This window comes from Podarcis erhardii, assembly GCF_964252035.2.
Source record: "Podarcis erhardii genome assembly, chromosome: 4".
Classification (NCBI taxonomy): domain Eukaryota; kingdom Metazoa; phylum Chordata; class Lepidosauria; order Squamata; family Lacertidae; genus Podarcis; species Podarcis erhardii.
This window is the reverse complement of record NC_138508.1, coordinates 20,563,422-20,582,139: the sequence shown is the minus strand read 5'-3', so window position 1 is coordinate 20,582,139 and position 18,718 is coordinate 20,563,422. Positions and strand designations below refer to the sequence as shown.

Genomic DNA, 18,718 nt, shown 5'->3' with positions numbered 1-18,718 from the left:
CCATCTGATCCTTCTCCTCCCTCTCCTCATTGACCACAGACTGCCAATCCAAGCCCAAGCCCGGCAATGTCTCGGGGCTCATGATACAGCTATCCACATGTAGGACTAATGTCTAGACTGCAAATGGCTGTTTCGCATCAAGGGCTTCCTTGCAACAAGGTATAGTGAAGTATAGAATGTATGTTCTCCAGTCTCTTTCCTCTTTTTTCTGTCGCTGGTGGAATTGGAGGAAGTGCACAACATGATGGCATAAGACATAAGGAAAGTTTTCACTGCACGTTATAAAAAGGCAAAGGGAAAACATGACACAGAGGTGCCACTTTCGACAGCACACAGCCCCGTAAATCACCCCAACAATCCACCACAGATTTGCAGAGGGGGAGATCAGGGAGAGGAAGTCCCTTGCCCTAGTGGAACAACTTCAATCTTATAAATTTGATTGGTTCTGTTTCTAACAGAAAAGTATGACTCCACCTACAGATAGACAAATTTCATGCTGCAGAAAACTAGTTTATTTACTGTCATTACTGTTACGTAAGTTCTTTTTTTTTAAAAAAAAATTGTTTTTGTTTTGTGCATGTGCAGGATATAATAAGACACACATAAAGATCTGAGAAATCAAAATTCTCATGATCTATTTCCAGAGGTGGAGCCAGCTGCTCTGACACCTGGAGCGGTGCACATGTTGTGCATCCGGGGCAAGGCACCCACCGCACGCACTCCCTCCGCCAGTGTCTATTACTAACCTGTTTCCTAATAATTATTCACTATTGCATTAACTCATGCCATATACTTGCAATGCTGACACACAATCCATGTCCGCCTTCATACTCTCCCAGATGAGATCTTGCAAATTGCAACAGAGGACCTTGCCTGTTTAATCCTTTTATATTTCTGCATTTCTTAACAGTGCATTAGTGTAATGAACTTTGATCCCACAACTTTACAAAAAAGGGTTCTCTATGCACAGCAGGGCAAAAAAAATCCCCCCTTGCTTCTTTCCAAGGAAACCAAACGCTGGGCAAAGTGCCTGAAACGCTCTGGAACCTTGCACTGCTCTGATACTGGAGTGGCTGCCACAGTGGGTTTCTAAGAAGAACCCCCATATCCTGGAGATGCAGAAAAGAGATTGGGGGGGGGAGTGGGTAGGGGAAACAGCTAACGACTGTGCAGTGGCGTAGCGTGGGTTGTCAGCACCCGGGGCAAGGCAAGTAATTTGCGCCCCCTAACCCGTGGATTTGCGCCCCCTAACCCGTGGATTTGCCCTAACCCCAGATGTTGCGCCCGGTGCGGCCGGCCCCCCCTGCACCCCCCACGCTACGCCACTGCGACTGTGTGCATGTGCGGAGATCACCAGGAGGAGGAGGAGGAGCTAGAAGGAAGCAGGACCCAGAGTCTGCGGGATCCGTGCACCTTCGCTGGCAGCCAGCGCGTCCAAAGCCCAGAACCAGGGCTTGGCCACCAGGAGGCAGCGCGGAGCTCGGGCTCATCTGCAGGCAGGCAAGCTGGCAGGACCGGGGTGGGTGGAAGGAGTTCCAGCAGTTTGCTGACCCTCATTCCCAACGCAGGTCGCCGGGTTTGGGCTGACCCCTTTGGCTGCCTGTTGCTCGGCGGACCGGTGCAGGCAAAGCGAGGGAGAGCGCGCGCGCGCGCAATTACGCATCTGCACCCGGAGGCCAGAGGGAACGTTCGCACCGGAGGGGAGGGGAAAGGAGAAATTCCCTGGTCTCCCAACCCCAGGCGCGCAGGGGACCGACGCGTGGAGCCCTAGTTGCGCCCTGCCCGGAGGGTAGGGATTTTTATTTTATTTTATTCACGACGCGGCCGCAGCAGACTGTCCCGAGCTCTGCACGGCGCCTCGTGCGCTCCCCCCCCCCACTTGTTGCAGCACCTGCTGCCATCTGGGTTCTGCCTTCGCAAAATACAGCTACAAAGGGGGTGTGGTTTGGGGGCGTGTGTGTCTGTGTGCAGAGAGTTCGAGGAACCTCAGCACAGAGATCTGCTTGCAAAAGCGGAGCGGCGGCTGGATGCAAAGCAGCGTTGGGAAACTTCTGCGCCCTCGCCTCCGCGCGGATTCTCTTCCAAGCCCTCTTCTCTTCCTGGGAGGAAACAGAGCTGGAGTTACGTTTTCTCCTCTCCCACAGGAGAAGTGCAGCAGCTGGCGCTGAGCCACGCCGGGCAAATTTGACAGAGGAGAATCCAAATACCGCCCGAAGGGGAATCAAGATGTGCAAAGGGAGCCTCGGAGAGGCCGGTGCCCTCACTGCTTAGCCGCCGAGCCGCACCACCGCCGCCGCCGCTACTTTCGGATCCGTTTGCCCGCCCCGTCGAACTTCAGGGTTACTCATAAGCGAAATGAAAACGAAGGCGGATGCCAGGGAGCTGTCTGCTTCCGCCACCGCGATCCGGGATCGAGCGGACCTTCTTCAGGCGCCCCTCCTCTCCGATCGCGGCCCCTTTGCCCGACGGGAGACGGTGGAAGCCATAGACCTGTCTCTGGACGGGCTGCTGTATCCCAGAAGCAGCGACGAGGAGGAAGAAGAAGAGGACGAGGAGGAGAGGGAAGAAGAGGACGAAGACGATCACGAGCAGCAGTCGTGCCCCCCGAATGAGGAGGCGGAAGAGAGGAAAGGCGGCGATTCCTCCTCGCTCCGGGACGGCTGCGGATCCCCAGTGGACAAAGACGTCTTGGACCGGGTCCTGGACACTTTCCTGGCGCCCTCCTCCAGCCAAGGCAACACGGAGAGCCCCTCGACGTGGCCTTTCTTTGGCTCGGACATCCCCGAGTTCTCCGGCGCGCAGATGAGCCGCCGCCCCGACGGGCAAAGCGAGGACGCGCCAGCAAACGCCTCTTCGCTGCCTCAGGCGCCGACGTCACCTTCTCCGGTTGTCGCCTCTTCTTCCCACTGGAAGACATTCAAAGATGCGGACGGGCCTCCTTTCAAAAGTCCGAAGGGCAAGGTGCCAGGATCCGCCGCCTCGGCGTTTTCCAGGGAGCAGGGCTTCGCAAAGCGGAGCTCGACGGAGCAGGAATCGGACGGCGCCGCCGCCGCCGCCGCCTCCTCCAGCGGCGGCAACCAGGCTTCTCCCGAGGGGCACCCGGGGGTCGCGGCTGCTGAGCAGCCCAGCGCCCACGACCTGTTCAACCTGCCCATCCTCCCTCTCAACCAGGCGTACGTAGCCGCCAGGACCCGGCAGCTGCTGGACGTGGACGAGTACGAGGAAATGCTCCCCTTCGGCGTGCAAGCGAGCACCCCGCTCTCGCCGTCCGTTTGCACCCTCCAGGATTTTACAAACCACATTTACTCGGCCAGAGACGGGCAGCCGCCGCAGCTGCCTTACGCCTTCGGCTCCGTCGGGGATTTTCAGCGCAACCTCAGGATCAAGGAAGAAAGCCTGGTGGTTGCGTCGGCTAAGAACAACAGCGGCGGCGGCGGCGGCGGCGGCAGCGGCAGCGGCAGCGGCTCTTACTCGGCTGCCAAAAGTTTGCAGCCGCCGCCGACGGCAGCAGCAGCAGCAGCAGGAGCAGCAGGGCCAGCGATGCCTTGCTCAGACTACGCGCCTCCGAGCGTGGTTCCAAGCCCGCTTCCTCCTGTGCCCAAGAATGGCACGGGCGGCATTCCCGAGGCGCCCTGTTCCTCGTTCGAGTCCTTTCTCTACAAAGCAGAGGCTGCGGCTGCTGCTGCAGACGCCGCCCCCGGTGGCCCATACGGACCAGCGCCGTGCAGAGCCTCCACCAGCTGCGGGGCGCAGAGGGACAGCCTCAGTTTGCCCTCCACGTCGGGCGCGCAGCCTCCGGTCCTCTACCAGCCGCTTGCCCTGCACGCTCCGCAGCAGTTCGCGGGCCTCAGAGACGGCTTGCCTCAGTTCTTCACGCCCTATCTGAGTTATCTAAGGTAGGAGTTGTTCCAGTCTCTATTTGGGGCGCGCGGGGGCGGGGGTTGTTTTTGTTTTAAAAAGTGACGTTTAGGTGGAGCTTGGCAAAATTATTAGGGCCAGTGAGATAATTTTTGAGGTGAGTCAGTGTTCCAGTTATGGCCAAAAAGGTGGCTGTGGGGCCTTGATCAAAATTCCGCCCCGTGGTAGCTTTCTAAAAATAGGAATTGAGGGGGCTGTTGCAAACATACGTGATATTATAGTTTCGACTTACTTTGTTTTCCTTGTGCTGCACTCTTTGTGCGCGGTTTAAAGACGGTTGGGTTTAAACAGCAGGTAATTCGTGCAAATAAATAACGGTATTCTTTATAAAAAGAAAAAGAAAGAGAGAAAAAACTCTGACTCCCTTATCATCTGAGTACTGAGTCCGATCTCTCATCTTTCCACTATGAAGTCGATTGTAAAACCATCTGTGCAGAAAACTGCAACCTGGGTGCCTTCTGCAGATGTAGAAAGAAGTTTCAGAAAACTGATAGGTTCTGTAAATAAACCCCTCCAAAAAACTCTATTCAGTATTTTGCTTTTCTGCTCTATGAAATATCTGCACTGTCGAAAAATTTTTAAAAATGCACTGAACTCATTGACTTAGTGATTTAAGCAGCCCCACCTGAGACAGAAGGGCGGGCATGGGGTGTTGTTTATGAGTACTGCTTACCGAAGCTAGCTGGCTGGCACTGGCTTTCCAAAGCCTCAAGCAAGGGTCTTTCCTCTCCCTTTTGACTGGAGCAATCAGGGTTCATAAACTGATTAATCAACCATTTAAAGCTTGCAGCTCTACAACTTACACACGGTCCTGTGATCGGCTCCTTCAGTGGAGCAGAACAGGGGGAGGGCCTGGTAGGACAGAGTGCGAATCATCATATTCCATTGCGCTGATTTTCATTATAGCTAATTGCATTGCTTTAGCTGCATTAAAATCACTGGCAATTATTCCCCACTGATAGGCGATAGCTGAGGAAACAAGTCTATGATTGTACTGATTTAAACACATATTTGAAATACAGGGCACTAATAATTACAGCCTCTTACTGCCCTGCACAACAGTTTCACTTTCCAGAGTGCCACTTAACTGCTATGCATTAGTCCTCTTTGAAATAATACTTTCGCTGCTTCTCTTTGACATTTCCTTTCTTTTTTTTTTTAAAAAAAGCAAAAAGCAAATTGAAATGTGTTTTGCTCCCTATCAGAAGCTTGTTTGAGTCGCTTAGAGTATTCAGTTAGTCTCATGGGCCAATCGCTGTCCCTTAGCAAAACCTACCTGATCTGCTTGTTGCAAGGGAGGGAAACCAGTAGCAAATTAAAACTACACAAACAAAAAACATCTACATTCCGTTAAGACTAAGTTTTTCCACTTATGGATAGAGTTTCTACAATGTGAGCAAAATGTAACAATTATGGAGTGGCGTACGACCTGTTATCTCTTGAAAACACATTCTCTCTGTTTCCCCCAAATAATTCTTCAAATTGTAACAAATGTCGCTTCCCCTCAAAACGGTGGTTTTCAGAATTTCAGTTACTGTTTGTAAATAAACAGCAGTTCATTGCCGGAACGCTTTTCAGAGTTTGCAGTGATTGACAAACCATGCATCATTTAAACCTCACAAAACTTATCTTAAAACTGCTTTGTCTGATAACGGAGCATTGTAGCGGATAAATCTCACCATTCAAACAGGTGCAGCTAGCTGATTGCTATGCCTTTGTTAGAAATTTAACATTAACACGTAGAGGAGCGGCACCTGAAGAATACCTGATAGAGCATTTCAAAAGTCTGCTAGCTGGCACTCCCACAAAACCTCAAATTCAAAAATGCACATTTCCCGGCCGACAAGGAAAAATACCATATTCGTTCTTAACATGCAATAAATGCTAGAAATATGTGTATCAGACACTACCAGAAACCACGAAGCTAAGAATGTTGAAAAGTTATTACACTAGCAAAGTTTTTGAATCCAGCTGGGAAAGTGACACATAGAGAAGCCTAACACCAATGGATATTAAATGCACGGACATTAGGTATACGCCAGCAGATAGCCATACCGACGAAGCCGCTTCCCTTCTGCTTCTTGTTGGTGGAGAATATATTCTTAAAAGGTTCTATGATTTGAAACTAGGCTATAAAGGAAGGCAGCATCAAAGCGCACTGCAAAGCTGCATGCAAAAGTAGATTGTGCAATACTCAACCCCCGGCCTGCTTGTGGTCAGCTCAGATGAAGCTCCATTGAAGTTGGTAAATGGTGCGATCTCTCAGGGCTTGATTAATTTGAGGTTTCTTCACAACAGCGATATTTCATTACTAATGAGAGGAAGGAGGTGCAACATGGCGCTTCCATGAGGAAGCAGGGGGTGGGTGAGTGGGTGGGTGGAGGACAGGATGCGGTCGTTTTTTGGTCAGCGATGTTGCTCTTGCCGGCCCTCCCTGGAAGACACTATTTCATGCATCTTTGGCTGGAGAGACCCAAACATCTCACTTGAGGGTGCTTCTGTTAAAACTGGGTGATGACTTGGGCTATAGAATGTATTGCTTATAGAACGGTGGTGGGGGAGGAGGCAGGGGGTGTCTCCCTAAACACTAGGAACGAATAAATGCTAGGATTTTGGGATATGGATAATATAGAATTGTGCCAGACGAGGAAATTCAGGGAATTCCTGTGCTGGCTTATGCAAACCAGCCTGGATGGCTGGGTGAAGAGCAAATCTGTTAGCGTTGTTTTTTTAAAAAAAGGTTTTGATAGACGCATCCTTTGGCCTGGGGAGTCAGGTGGCACAAAGGTAACTGTGTGTTTGAGGGGGCAGGAAATGGAGCTTTGAAGCAGGGATTTCTGGGAGGAGGAAGAAGGAGGGGGTAGAGGCTGGGATCCATCTTTGAGGGGAGCAGCGTGAAGGGTACTTGTGCCTCTGAAAATGTGCATGCTGTAAGGTCTGGACTTCTTCCATGGAGACGGAAGGTGTAAATTGGTGAACAAACACTATTTCTTAAAGCACGGCAGTCTCCACTGTGTCTTCTGTTCTCCAAAGGGCAGGGCTGGATTTAGCTTTGATGAGGCCCTAAGCCAGGCATAGGCAAACTCGGCCCTCCAGATGTTTTGGGACTACAACTCCCATCATCCCTAGCTAACAGGACCAGTGGTCAGGGGTGACAGGAGTTGTAGTCCCAAAACATCTGGAGGGCCAAGTTTGCCTATGCTTGCCCTAAGCTGCTGAAGGTAATGGGGTCCTTTATATGTCCAGCTGTCCTTTGTCAACAACAAATTGTCATTGTTTTTTGTGTGGAATATATGCTACAGTGGACCCTCGGGTTACATACGCTTCAGGTCACATACGCTTCAGGTTACAGACTCTGCTAACCCAGAAATAGTGCTTCAGGTTAAGAACTTGGCTTCAGGATGAGAACAGAAATCGGGCTCCGGCAGCGCGGCAGCAGCAGGAGGCCCCATTAGCTAAAGTGGTGCTTCAGTTTAAGAACGGACCTCTGGAACGAATTAAGTACTTAACCCGAGGAACCACTGTATATGGTAATTTATGGACCTAATAGGACAACACAAAACACTGCTGCTGTATGTAGGTTTTATTTTATTGGTTTTTAAAAATCTTATATTTTGGAAATGTACGCCCAGTTATTTTCTCCTATAAAATTTTTTGGGGCCCCCACGAGAGTGGAAACCCTAAGCTATAGCTTGTTTAGCTTATATGGAAATCCGTCCCTGCCAAAGGGACACAGACCCTGTGTGTGTGCCTGTTGCCTCATGTGCTCTGCCACTGCTTGGTGGAGCGAGCGCTTTTGTATGTTGTTCACTGAGAGCATTTTAAAAGCGGAATTGCCTTTCGGGTAATACAACTTGGTGAGGCTGAAGTGGGTTTTGCTCCATGTGGGGGCAGGCTTTTTTTTTAATCAGCAGGAGTGCAAAGTTCAGGAGTGCTTAATTTTTGAGGCAGTTTTGGTTTGGTGTTGCGTTACTGTAACAGAACGAAGGAGGAAACATTTTGGTTTATGAAACGATGCACGGTGCATAGAAAATGGATACAGTGGTACCTCAGGTTACATACGCTTCAGGTTACATACGCTTCAGGTTACAGACTCCGCTAACCCAGAAATAGTGCTTCAGGTTAAGAACTTTGCTTCAGGATGAGAACAGAAATCGGGCTCTGGAGGCGCGGCAGCAGCAGGAGGCCCCATTAGCTAAAGTGGTGCTTCAAGTTAAGAACAGTTTCAGGTTAAGTACGGACCTCCGGAACGAATTAAGTACTTAACCTGAGGTACCACTGTACAGGGAAGTTTTTCTCCCTCTTTGATGCTGGGTGGGGGTCATTAAATGGAACTCAGCAGAGGAAGATTCAGGACAGACAAATGCAAGTGTGCTATATGTTTATAAACTTAAATTTTTTAGAATCTATAAGCATCTATACAGTGGTACCTCGGGTTACAGACGCTTCAGGTTACAGACTCCGCTACCCCAGAAATAGTACCTCGGGTTAAGAACTTTGCTTCAGGATGAGAACAGAAATCGTGCAGTGGCGGCGCAGCGGCAGCAGGAGGCCCCATTAGCTAAAGTGGTGCTTCAGGTTAAGAACAGACCTCCAGAATGAATTAAGTTCTTTTTAAAAATAATAATAATAATATTTATTAAGAGTTTAAAAATTACAAAAAGAAAGAAAGAAAAAGAATTAAACAAATCAATATAATAAAATACAAAAACAGAAACAAAAACACCACATAAAACATTGAATCAACAAAACAAAACAAAAACAATTAAAAACACTTCCAATATTTTCAATCTTAACTTTCATTCACTTGTTTCATTGACTTCTTCACGCCTCCCTTTTTGTATTCCACTTCAATTAACTGTTTCAGCAATTCCTTTCCATCTTCATCTATTTTCTGTCCTCAGAACAAATTAAGTTCTTAACCCAAGGTACCACTGTAAATCTGTATAACGGTGGCCCCAAATCTCTTCAGCAACTATCCCCATGGTTCCACAAATTCATCCCTGGCACCCCTACCTAACGCTATACAGAGCATTATTCAAAATTGTGGTTTGCATGACCCAGTGAGGAAGATAACAGCACAAATAAGTTCAGCGACATCTCAAAGACCAAAGGTTCCCCACACCAATAGTGGATAGCACACATGTCAGCAACATGTGGGGAACAGTGCAGTTTTCAATGTTAATCGGCTGCACAGCTGAGGGGTGCTGCTCCCCCCCCCCATCTTCATCTTACCTTCCATAAATCTCTCCTCCCCTGGTGCTTTCCCTTGGCTCACATCTAGTAGGAGGTACTGTACCAGATGAGCATCATGAGTGACAGACCAGAGGGCAGGCAAGGGGAACCTTTTGGCACATCAGATGTCACCGAACTACAACTCCCAGGATCCCTGGCCATTGGACACACTTGTTCAGAAACATCTGGAGTGCCGGACGTTCCCCAACCTGCTGTAGGGAGACAGTCTGTAGGTGGTTTGAGGGCTTTGTTTTTGTTCGTAAAATCGGACCTCCGATTTAATTGATGGAGGTGGACCTGCATTTAATAATAATAATTTTTATTTATACCCCGCCCTCCCCAGCCAAGGCCTGGCTCAGGGCGGCTAACAAGCAATAATAAAAACAAGTTGAATGAATACAACTTAAAAACAAGATTAAAATACAACATTAAAATATTGAAACATTAAAATATAAAAATGCAGCCTCATCACAGGAGGAGAAGGAAAAAGAAAAAAGAAAGAGGGGGAAGGAATCAAATTGGTTCCAAACCAAAGGCCAGGTGGAACAACTCTGTCTTACAGGCCCTGCGGAAAGAAATCAGATCCTGCAGGACCTTGGTCTCATGAGGCAGAGCGTTCCACCAGGCCAGAGCCAGTGTTGAAAAGGCCCTAGCTCTGGTTGAGGCTAATCTAACTTCCTTAGGGCCCGGGACCACTAGGGTCCTGCTATTTATGGACCTTGAGGCTCTCCGTGGGGTATACCAGGAGAGGCGGTCCCATAGGTACGAGGGTCCTAGGCTGTGAAGGGCTTTAAAGGTCAAAACCAGCACCTTAAATCTGACCCTGTACTCCACCGGGAGCCACTGCAGCTGGAAAAGCACTGGGTGAATATGCTCCCATGGCAGAGACCCCGTGAGGAGCCTCGCTGCAGCATTCTGCACTTGCTGGAGTTTCTTGGAGAAACACACTTGCCAATGCCTCATCAGTTTTGGCATAGGGGTGACCTCACAACTGTTGAAGGACCACTGTTTTGGTGTTTATGGACTTGGATGTTTTTCTGTCCAAATTTCTGCCATTGCAAAGTTGGCTGTCCGTTGCAAAGTAAGACTTGCCATTTCTCCTGCCTTATCCGTGATACATTTCGATTCTAACGCTTCTCGTTTTTGTTTCCTTTCTCCAGGTCAGATGCAGATGCTGGCCAGAGTCCTCAGTATGCTTTTGAATCGTTGCCTCAGAAGATCTGCCTCATCTGCGGCGATGAAGCTTCGGGCTGCCATTACGGAGTCCTTACCTGTGGAAGTTGCAAAGTCTTCTTCAAGAGAGCCATGGAAGGTATTGTGCAGTGTCATTCATTGTTGTGGTTGCCTCATGGAATGTGTAATAACTATTATATACAAGAGTAATAAGAATTATACATTCCTTATCATTATCATGGTTGCCTAATAATTAATATGGAATTGTTATGGAATTATTAATATGAAACAGAAGTCTTAAAAAAACTTTTAAGGGATTTGATTTGATTGATTAATTGCATTTCTATGCCACTTTTCATTCAAATGAACCTCAAAGTGGCTTACAACCAATAATTAACCAAAACATAATAAAACATAACAGCACATCGCGAATACAGCATACATCATATAAAACAATTAACAAATTATCAATAAAACAGTTGCAATCTAAAAAAACAACTTAACAAAACAGCAACTAAAAAATAACATAAACTTCACAATTATGGCAAGTCATGTGATTAACTTAAGGATACTTTTCTAGCATGGTTGTTGGTGTGTCTTGCATTTAAGAAGGGATGAGCCTTCTAGATGTTGTTGGACTCCCCTCAGCCAACTCCCCTCAGCCAACGTGACCAGTTGGCAGGGATGATGGGCGCTCCAGTCCAACAACATCTGGGGGGCTACCTGTCCCCTATGTTGATTTCAGAGATTATTTGCAGTGTAGGATTGCTTTTGTGTTGCGGTAATGATCTAATGTCAGGTGTTAGGAGAAGGTAACAGGAGCAGGTCAACAACAGCTCACACAGTTTCAGTGAAGTTTGAAGAAACAAGGCCAGGCCTACAGAGAACAGCGACTCTTCCTGGTAGAACTTTTCCCCCATGAGGCAGTTGTGGGGATAGAAGGTCCTTGCCTCCCCACAGCTCCCTAAGTCTCCTCCTCCCCCAGTTCCTTCCCAAACAATCTGAGGCTCTGTTGTCTTGCCTGCCTTTGCTCCTTCTTCTTCATACCTCTTCTGGACCTGGGAGACCAGGGAGGAGGGGAGCTGGTTGCAGCAGGACTCCCTGGCTTCCTCACCAGCCTGCCCCATCTCTCTCCCTCTCTCCTGGCTCCCTCCTTTCCTGCCTCTGATTCTGGACTGCTGTCTGCCCCAGACTCTTCCTGCTCACTATACCCTGTTAGCCTCTTCAACGCCTGTCACATCTTCTTCCCAGTCTTCTCCCTCTGACCACTCATCATTGTTCCACCACCAATTCCCTGGCTCTGAGCTCCACATCTAGCTAGTCCATGAGCATTTTGTTGGTTTGTGTTCTTCAGTGCTTTCATTCTGAAACTGGGTGTTGATGAAGGGGATAATGAGCAAGCATCTCGTTTGCATGCACTGGGATTGCAATGTTTGCATAAGTAATTGGCTAAATTAATTAGTAACATAGGGTTGCGTGCCAAACAGCGCTAAGTCATGCTCCTGCCAGGACAAAGATTTCAACTTGCATAATAGCACTTTTATTGCTCTTCTCCCACTACACTCTCCCAACATGTGTTTTGCGGGGAGAGAAGTCCTGTTGCACAAATAGAAATCCTTAGTTTGGAAACTGACCTTTACTAAGTCAGACTACTCTGACCGCCAGTGGCTTTCCAGGAGAGTTATTTTTTATATATTTCTTTATTTTCCACAAGATTTATATACCACTTGATTGGAACAAAACTTCCAAAAAAATGAAAGAGTGAAATCGCCAGTAAGAAACGGTTAAATACAACTGCATCATTAAAAACATTCAGGAATTAAGGAAAACGAACAGTATGCTAAAAACAGATTAAAACGCATGCCAGCATTCTGCAGGTCTGGATAGGCTTGCTTAAACAAAAATGTTTTAAGCAGGAACTGGAGAGCATACAGTGAAGGCACTTGCTTGCTTGCAGTCAATCAACAAGGAGTTCCAAAGTGGAAAGCTGTACACTAAAAGACCAGTTTCTTACAAATGCAGAGATGAGTATTATGAGGTATCTGTAACAGCGGCAGTTCTGCAAATTGAAGTGGCAGAGGCGGTATTTCAGGTAAACTGGTCCCAATAGTAACACCTTAGACTTGGCTGATCATCAGAAACAAGTGCAAAAACAAGTGCAGAGTTGTGACATGCTGCCAGGTTCTGACTCACGCCAGCAACCATGCCACAGCTTCTGAATCAAGTGCAAGGGAAGCCCCACATAGAGCACATTGCATTAATCCAGTTTTGAAGTAACCAAACTGCTGTGGCTAAGGTTTCCCAGTCCAGGAACAGCCACAGTTGCTGCACCGGCCACAGCTGGTAAAAGGTACTCCTAGCCACTGAGGTTTTCTGGTCTTGATCCAGAAGCCCCCTCAGACTGTGAACCTGCTCCTTCAGTGGGAGAGCAACCCCATCCAGGGTTGAGCAATTTCTCAAGTATGGCAAGTCACCCACAGTGCTTCCATCCTGCCAGGATCCAATCTTGGCTGGTGTTTCCTCATCTATCCTCCCATCTCATCTAGGCACCAGCTCAGGAATTCCACAGCCTCTCCTGATGCAGATCTTAATGAGAAACAGATGACACCTTGCCCCCATGCGCCTCTTGGCTACTCTCAACAACTTCGCATAGATTTTTTAAATTGCATTGGAGATAAACAGGTTCCAGTCAAGGTATTTCCCCAGCCCTTTCTGGAGACACCAAGCAAGGGTTGAAACCGGGACCTCCTGCATGCCTGACAGATCCTCTGCAGCCCTGCCCACTGAGCTGCATTCTTTCCCCTTTTGACTGATGAAAAAGATGCCCCCATTAATCTGGCAATAGGTTGCTCTGCTTTTCATTTTATAAAAATACAGTTTGCTATAAAAACTGCAGGTGCTGTTCCCCATCTTCCCTTCACACACACACACACACACACACACACACACACGAAATGCCTCTTCAAGGTGGTGTCTGCTCAGATGCGGGTGGGTGTCACCTGCAAATGGGGAAATTGGGCTGCTCACTTCAGAAATACAGGGTTTTGCCCTCGTGCAAATTCAGTGTGAAAGCATGGCTGTGTTTACAAAACACACACACAAGCAAAAACCATATCCTATGGTTTGCAAGTACCGTATTGGCCCAAATCATTTTCTACCTGTGTTACTTCGAGGCAATTTAATGTATTTTTCACTCTATAAGATGCACTTTTCCCCTCCTAAAAAGTAAGGGGAAATGTGTTTGCGTCTTATGGAGCGAATGCAGGCGGTAGGCTCTGCTCAGCGCTCTCTTTAAAGAGCCGCGTGGAGTGTGTGTTTTTCCCTTTAAAGGGAGTGCGGCTCTTGGGAGAGCCTTCATCCCGCATCCCGGGAGAGGCTGTGCACAGCTATCCCATAAGCCAGGACAGCAAGAGGGATCACTGCGTCGTGATCCCACTTGCTGTCCTGGCTTCTGGCTTAGCGCACGGCTCTTGCGGGAGGCGGGGGAAGGGACAGAGCGCGCGGCTCTGTCCCTTTCCCCACCTCCCGCAAACACCCCCAAGAGCCGCGCTCCCTTTAAAGAGCCGCGCAGAGCGTGTGTGTGGCTCTTGGGGGCTTTTCCCCGAGGAGGGAGAATGACAGCCCGTCAGTGATGGGCTGCCCTTTTCCCTCCTCGGGGAAAAACCAGCAAGCGCCGCACACACGCTCCATGCGGCTCATGAAAGGGATCGCTGAGCAGAGCCTGGGATGCATACAGGCTCTGCTCAGTGCTCTGTTTAAAGAATATTTTTTTCCTTGCTTTCCCCCTCAAAAAAGTAGGTGCGTCTTATGGTCAGGTGCGTCTTATGGAGCGAAAAATACTGTGTACTTACATTCATTTTTTGATAGAGTTGCAAGCTTGGTGGATCAAGGGGATGCTGTGAACATAGTGTATCTTGATTTCAGTCAAGCTTTTGACAAAGTCTCCCAAGATATTCTGGCAAGGAAGCTGGTACAATGTGGGTTGAGCGAGGTAACTGTTAGGTGGATTTGTAGCTGGTTAGCTGACCAAACCCAAAGAGTAGTCATTAATGGTTCCTTGTCATCCTGGAAAACAGTGACTAGAGGGGTGCCACAGGAACCTTCTGACAGTAAGAGCTCTTTGACAGTGGAACAGACTCCCTCGGAAGAAGGGAGGTTCCTTCATTTGAGGTTTTTGAGCAGAGGTTGCATAGCCATCTGTCATGAATGCTTTACTTGAGATTCCTGCATTGCAAGGGGTTGGACTAGATGACCCTCAAGGTCCCTTCCAAGTCTACAATTCTGTGATTCATGAAATGGGTATTAATAATAACAGCTCTGGTGCAGAATTGGCATGAGTGCCTCAACTTGCATACACAAAAACATGATTTCCAGTTTTGCAGTGAAAAATTGGACACATTGTAAAGGAAGTACACTGTTAGATTTCCAAGGAAAAAGTGCTCCACCATCCCCACGATTTCCCAACTTAGAATGCAGTTAGTTTTTGCAGACTTCAAAAAGAAGAATGTTGCAGGTAGTTTCGGTTCTCCCTGAATGCCCTCACATCTCTAAGCAGGTTTAATACGACTAAGATATCTCTAACAGCATGACATGACTAAAAGCGGACAGTTCCAAGTTACTTCTGTTTCGCTTCTTTGATACAATTGAACTGTAGTATCCTGGTGGCAATCACTGTTTCAGAATCACTGCTTCCAGCCCCTCACAATTTTGTGTATGCAAAAATTGTGTTGTGGTTGTGGGGTTCTTGCGCAACAAACTACATTTTCTGAAACAAATAAGAGCCTCCCCGCAAATAAATCAGCAAGGATGTTTGGCTGTTTGTCAGTCTTGTATAGCCTTCCCATAAACTTTGTGCAAACCACTCAAGAGGAATGTACAATAAACAGGTTCTCTGATAGCAACCCATGTCAGTACATAGCAACCCAGTAATTAGAGCAGCAAAAGGAAACCATCTGCTAAGAGTTTGCACTCTTGGTAACATTTGTATTCCCTCTTTGAACTCTTTGGTGGCCCTTCACCCTGGTCTAGAAGAATATTTTTGGTCTGCATCAAGAGAAAATGGAATGTGCCTCCAGGGGTGAAGTCAAACCATTGGAGAATTGCAGCGCCTGCTGTGGCTGCAGAGACCCGTTACTTGTGATGACTGCATCTTGTGTTGTCTTTGCTGCATTAGCTGCACCGAAGTGACCTCCACAGGGTGCAATCCTAGGCAGTACGTATGGAGGTCCTGGGCTGCCCAGATGACAAGAACCCCCTCTTGGCATCACTGATGTGGTCCAAAGGAAAGCAGAGCCATATGTTTGGCACCAGCTTTGCTCTAGGAGTTGCCAGAAGGAGATGTGAAAGATACCATCCAACCTTCTTAGGGAGTCCACTCTGGATTTGTGCAGGGTTTACTCCTGAGCCTTTTCTTCTTCCGAAGATATCCTTCAAGGCAGCACAGGTTTAGGGTCAGAGTTTACCTTCTCCTAGAAGAGCTACCTTCCCAGGTTGATGAGCCCCATCTGCCCCTCTACAGCTCACACAGAAACCACCTCCTTGACCATTGGACCCACTGTTGGTCTCATCCAGTCAATCTGCCAGAGCCTGTCTTCACATACAGGGGAAGTTCCTAATTCACTGAGGGTTTGATACCCAGCAGATACCATCACCTGTTTTAGCCAGCCAGTCAAAGCCATTTTCCAGGTTGTGGCTGCTGTCACATGCTGACAGTTTCTGGAAGACTGGTCCAGAATCTCTAGACCAGTAGTGGGAAACCTGTGACACCACATCTGGAATTCTGTGTTCAATTATGGGCACCACAATTTAAGAAGGATATTGACAAGCTGGAACACAGCAGAGGAGGGTGAACAATACCAGCACATAGCTGTCAACGTTTCCCTTTTTTAAAGGGAAATTCCCTTAAAAAAAGGGAAAAGTTGACAGCTATGCAAATAATTCAGAGATGAATTTTAAATAAAAACACACATTCTACTCATGTAAAAACACCAGGCAGGCCCCACAAATAACCCAGAGATGCACTTTAAATAAAAGGACACATTCTACTCATGTAAAACACACTGATTCCTGGACCGTCCGTGGGCCGGATTTAGAAGGCGATTGGGTCGGATCCAGCCCCTGGGCCTTAGTTTGCTTACCCATGGCCTAGAGGGCTATATTTAGCCCCTTGACCTGAGGTTCCCTACCCTGGTTTGTCGTATTGATTAAGGCGACCGCAGTTTCCATACTTGGCAGTCTCAGCTTGGAGGAGGCTCTCTGAATCATCAGCTGGATCCTTGGTCCACACAGTTGGCAGGCATTGCTACTCCTGCCCTGTGTGAAGGATTTTTTGATGTTGGCACTGGGCTTGGAGCTCATTTTCACCAAGTGAACCTGTGCTCCCTTGGCTGTGTCAAAATTTGTTACCATGTAACTTCTCCCACCCACCCACACCGCCGGCGTTCCCCGTGAAAAGATGTTCTGGATCCCCGTTACCAGAGAAGCAGCAACTTTTTTTGCAGCAGAAACAAAGCAGTGTTTGCAGCAAAAACAACACAGAGCCTTTTGGCACTTTTAAGATTAAATGATTTATGGTGGCATAAACATTCATAATCTGGGATCTGGTGAAGCGGGACGATACTTGTGCTGCAATAAATCTATTCGCCTTTTTGGTGCCAGCAAGACTCTTTGTTACAGAGCAGTCCTTTAGGCTCAGTGGGAGGAGAAAGTTGCCCTGACAGGCAGATAGGCAGATCTGAAGCCCTGCTAGACTTGCACCATCAGGGTTGGAAGGTAGAAATAGACCCTCTTCCTCTTCCCATCATTTGGTAATTATTATTATTTTGGAAAGAAAACATTTTTACTTCCTATTATGCAAAGGCTGAAATACTTCTCCCATCCCCACACCCATTCCAGGGTCTGTGCTTGAAGATGAGGGCTTGGGATCCACTAGATTCAAAGCCTCACTGGAATAGCCCCCTCCAGATGAGTAATGACTGGAAGGGGGCACCCAAGGATAACTGGAGGGGATCAGCTAAACAGTATATCATTATCATTGTCATTTCTAATTATAGCCTGCCATTCTTCCCAGTGGGCTTCCAGAGACAGTAGGATTCCATCCTGTTTGGTTCTTCTTCTGGAAATGAGCCATCTGAACTGGGCTACACTCTGGAATCTCCTGGCCAGTTGGCTTAGCAGAATACGCGGACGGGTGAATTAAAATAAAGGCTTCTATGACTTTATTTGATACTTTTATACTTCCGCTTCCTGCATATAGGAGCTAAGAATGGGTTAACATACGTGGAAAACTAGACCGGTCATACCATACAAATAAAATAACAAGACAAATAAAGAGTAGCAACAGATAACTATAAAACCACGAGCCCCAAACTCTACAGTTCATGTTACAGATGCCTGGATTAACTTGAGCCTTTGTTTGAAGATATCAGTGGTTGGGGGAAACAAAATGTCACCTGGGAGGGAGTTCTGTAGACAGGGTGCTACCACCAAGAATGCCCTGCCACCACCCTTCTAGCTTCTGCTATGGACAGCAGAGCATCTCCTCCTGATCAAAACATCTTGAGTTTGTTGGTGCTGGGGAAGATGCTTCCTCAGGTACTTGTGTCACAAGCTGTTTATAGTTCCATAGCTTCTGGACTGTCTTCCAGGACAGACTTTGATCCTGCAGACCCAGCAGCAGACAGGTGGTGCTGCACCTCTCACCTGGCCTACCTCCAACTGAGACATTTCTGCATACTGAGATAGGGGGCAGTAAGGTTGGTGCAGTGTTGGCACGCTGGTGGAATCAATGCTGCCCTCCTGCTGGTGTGTTTTCACCGCACCCACCTTGCCACTGCCTCGTCCCCCTCCCCTTGGTATGCAGCAGTAACGCAGCTGGAGGGAGGTTGCAATGCTATCCAGTATTGACCAGACCACTTGCATGTTATGAGAATATATTTTGGGATTAGGTGACCCTCCTGTGCAGTTTGCATCCCTGGCAACTCTCCTTTTGGAAACCAATTTCTGGCTCCCCCATTTATCTGCTTCTGAAGCAACTCTGCCCTGCACACCATGATTAACGGCCCCAGTTTTGTTTCCATAGTTAATCCAATTATCTGCCAACGTTGTATTGGGTGCTATTTCATTTTGCTTGCCTTCTCTCACCTTTGCATCTGCACAATAGGTACCGTGGTTCACTTTTGACAGATGCGTGCTTTATGTATTGTGCTAATATATTTCTTGCAGTAGAACAATAATCATTATTTTTGGAGCTTTGCACATGGCTGCTGTTGGAAGCAAGCAAAGCACAGGGCTCTTGACTTGGAAGTTTCCCAATTTAGTATTTATTGTGGGACTGAAGAGGGGGAAAGGAACCAATCCTCAGCACCATTCTGTATTTAGGGAGCTTAATAAT

General features: G+C 47.7%; 1 protein-coding gene across 1 annotated transcript in view; it reads left to right on the top strand.

Annotated features, from left to right (window-relative positions):
• The first annotated feature begins 1,334 nt into the window (after nt 1-1,334).
• The window catches only part of PGR (progesterone receptor), a 57,318-nt gene continuing 39,934 nt past the window's right edge, over nt 1,335-18,718 (top strand). The window contains exons 1-2 of the mRNA XM_081860212.1: nt 1,335-3,896; nt 10,314-10,465. Coding sequence (XP_081716338.1) covers nt 2,356-3,896; nt 10,314-10,465 — 1,693 coding nt within the window. The 5' untranslated portion in view covers nt 1,335-2,355. The remainder of the gene's footprint in view (nt 3,897-10,313; nt 10,466-18,718) is intronic.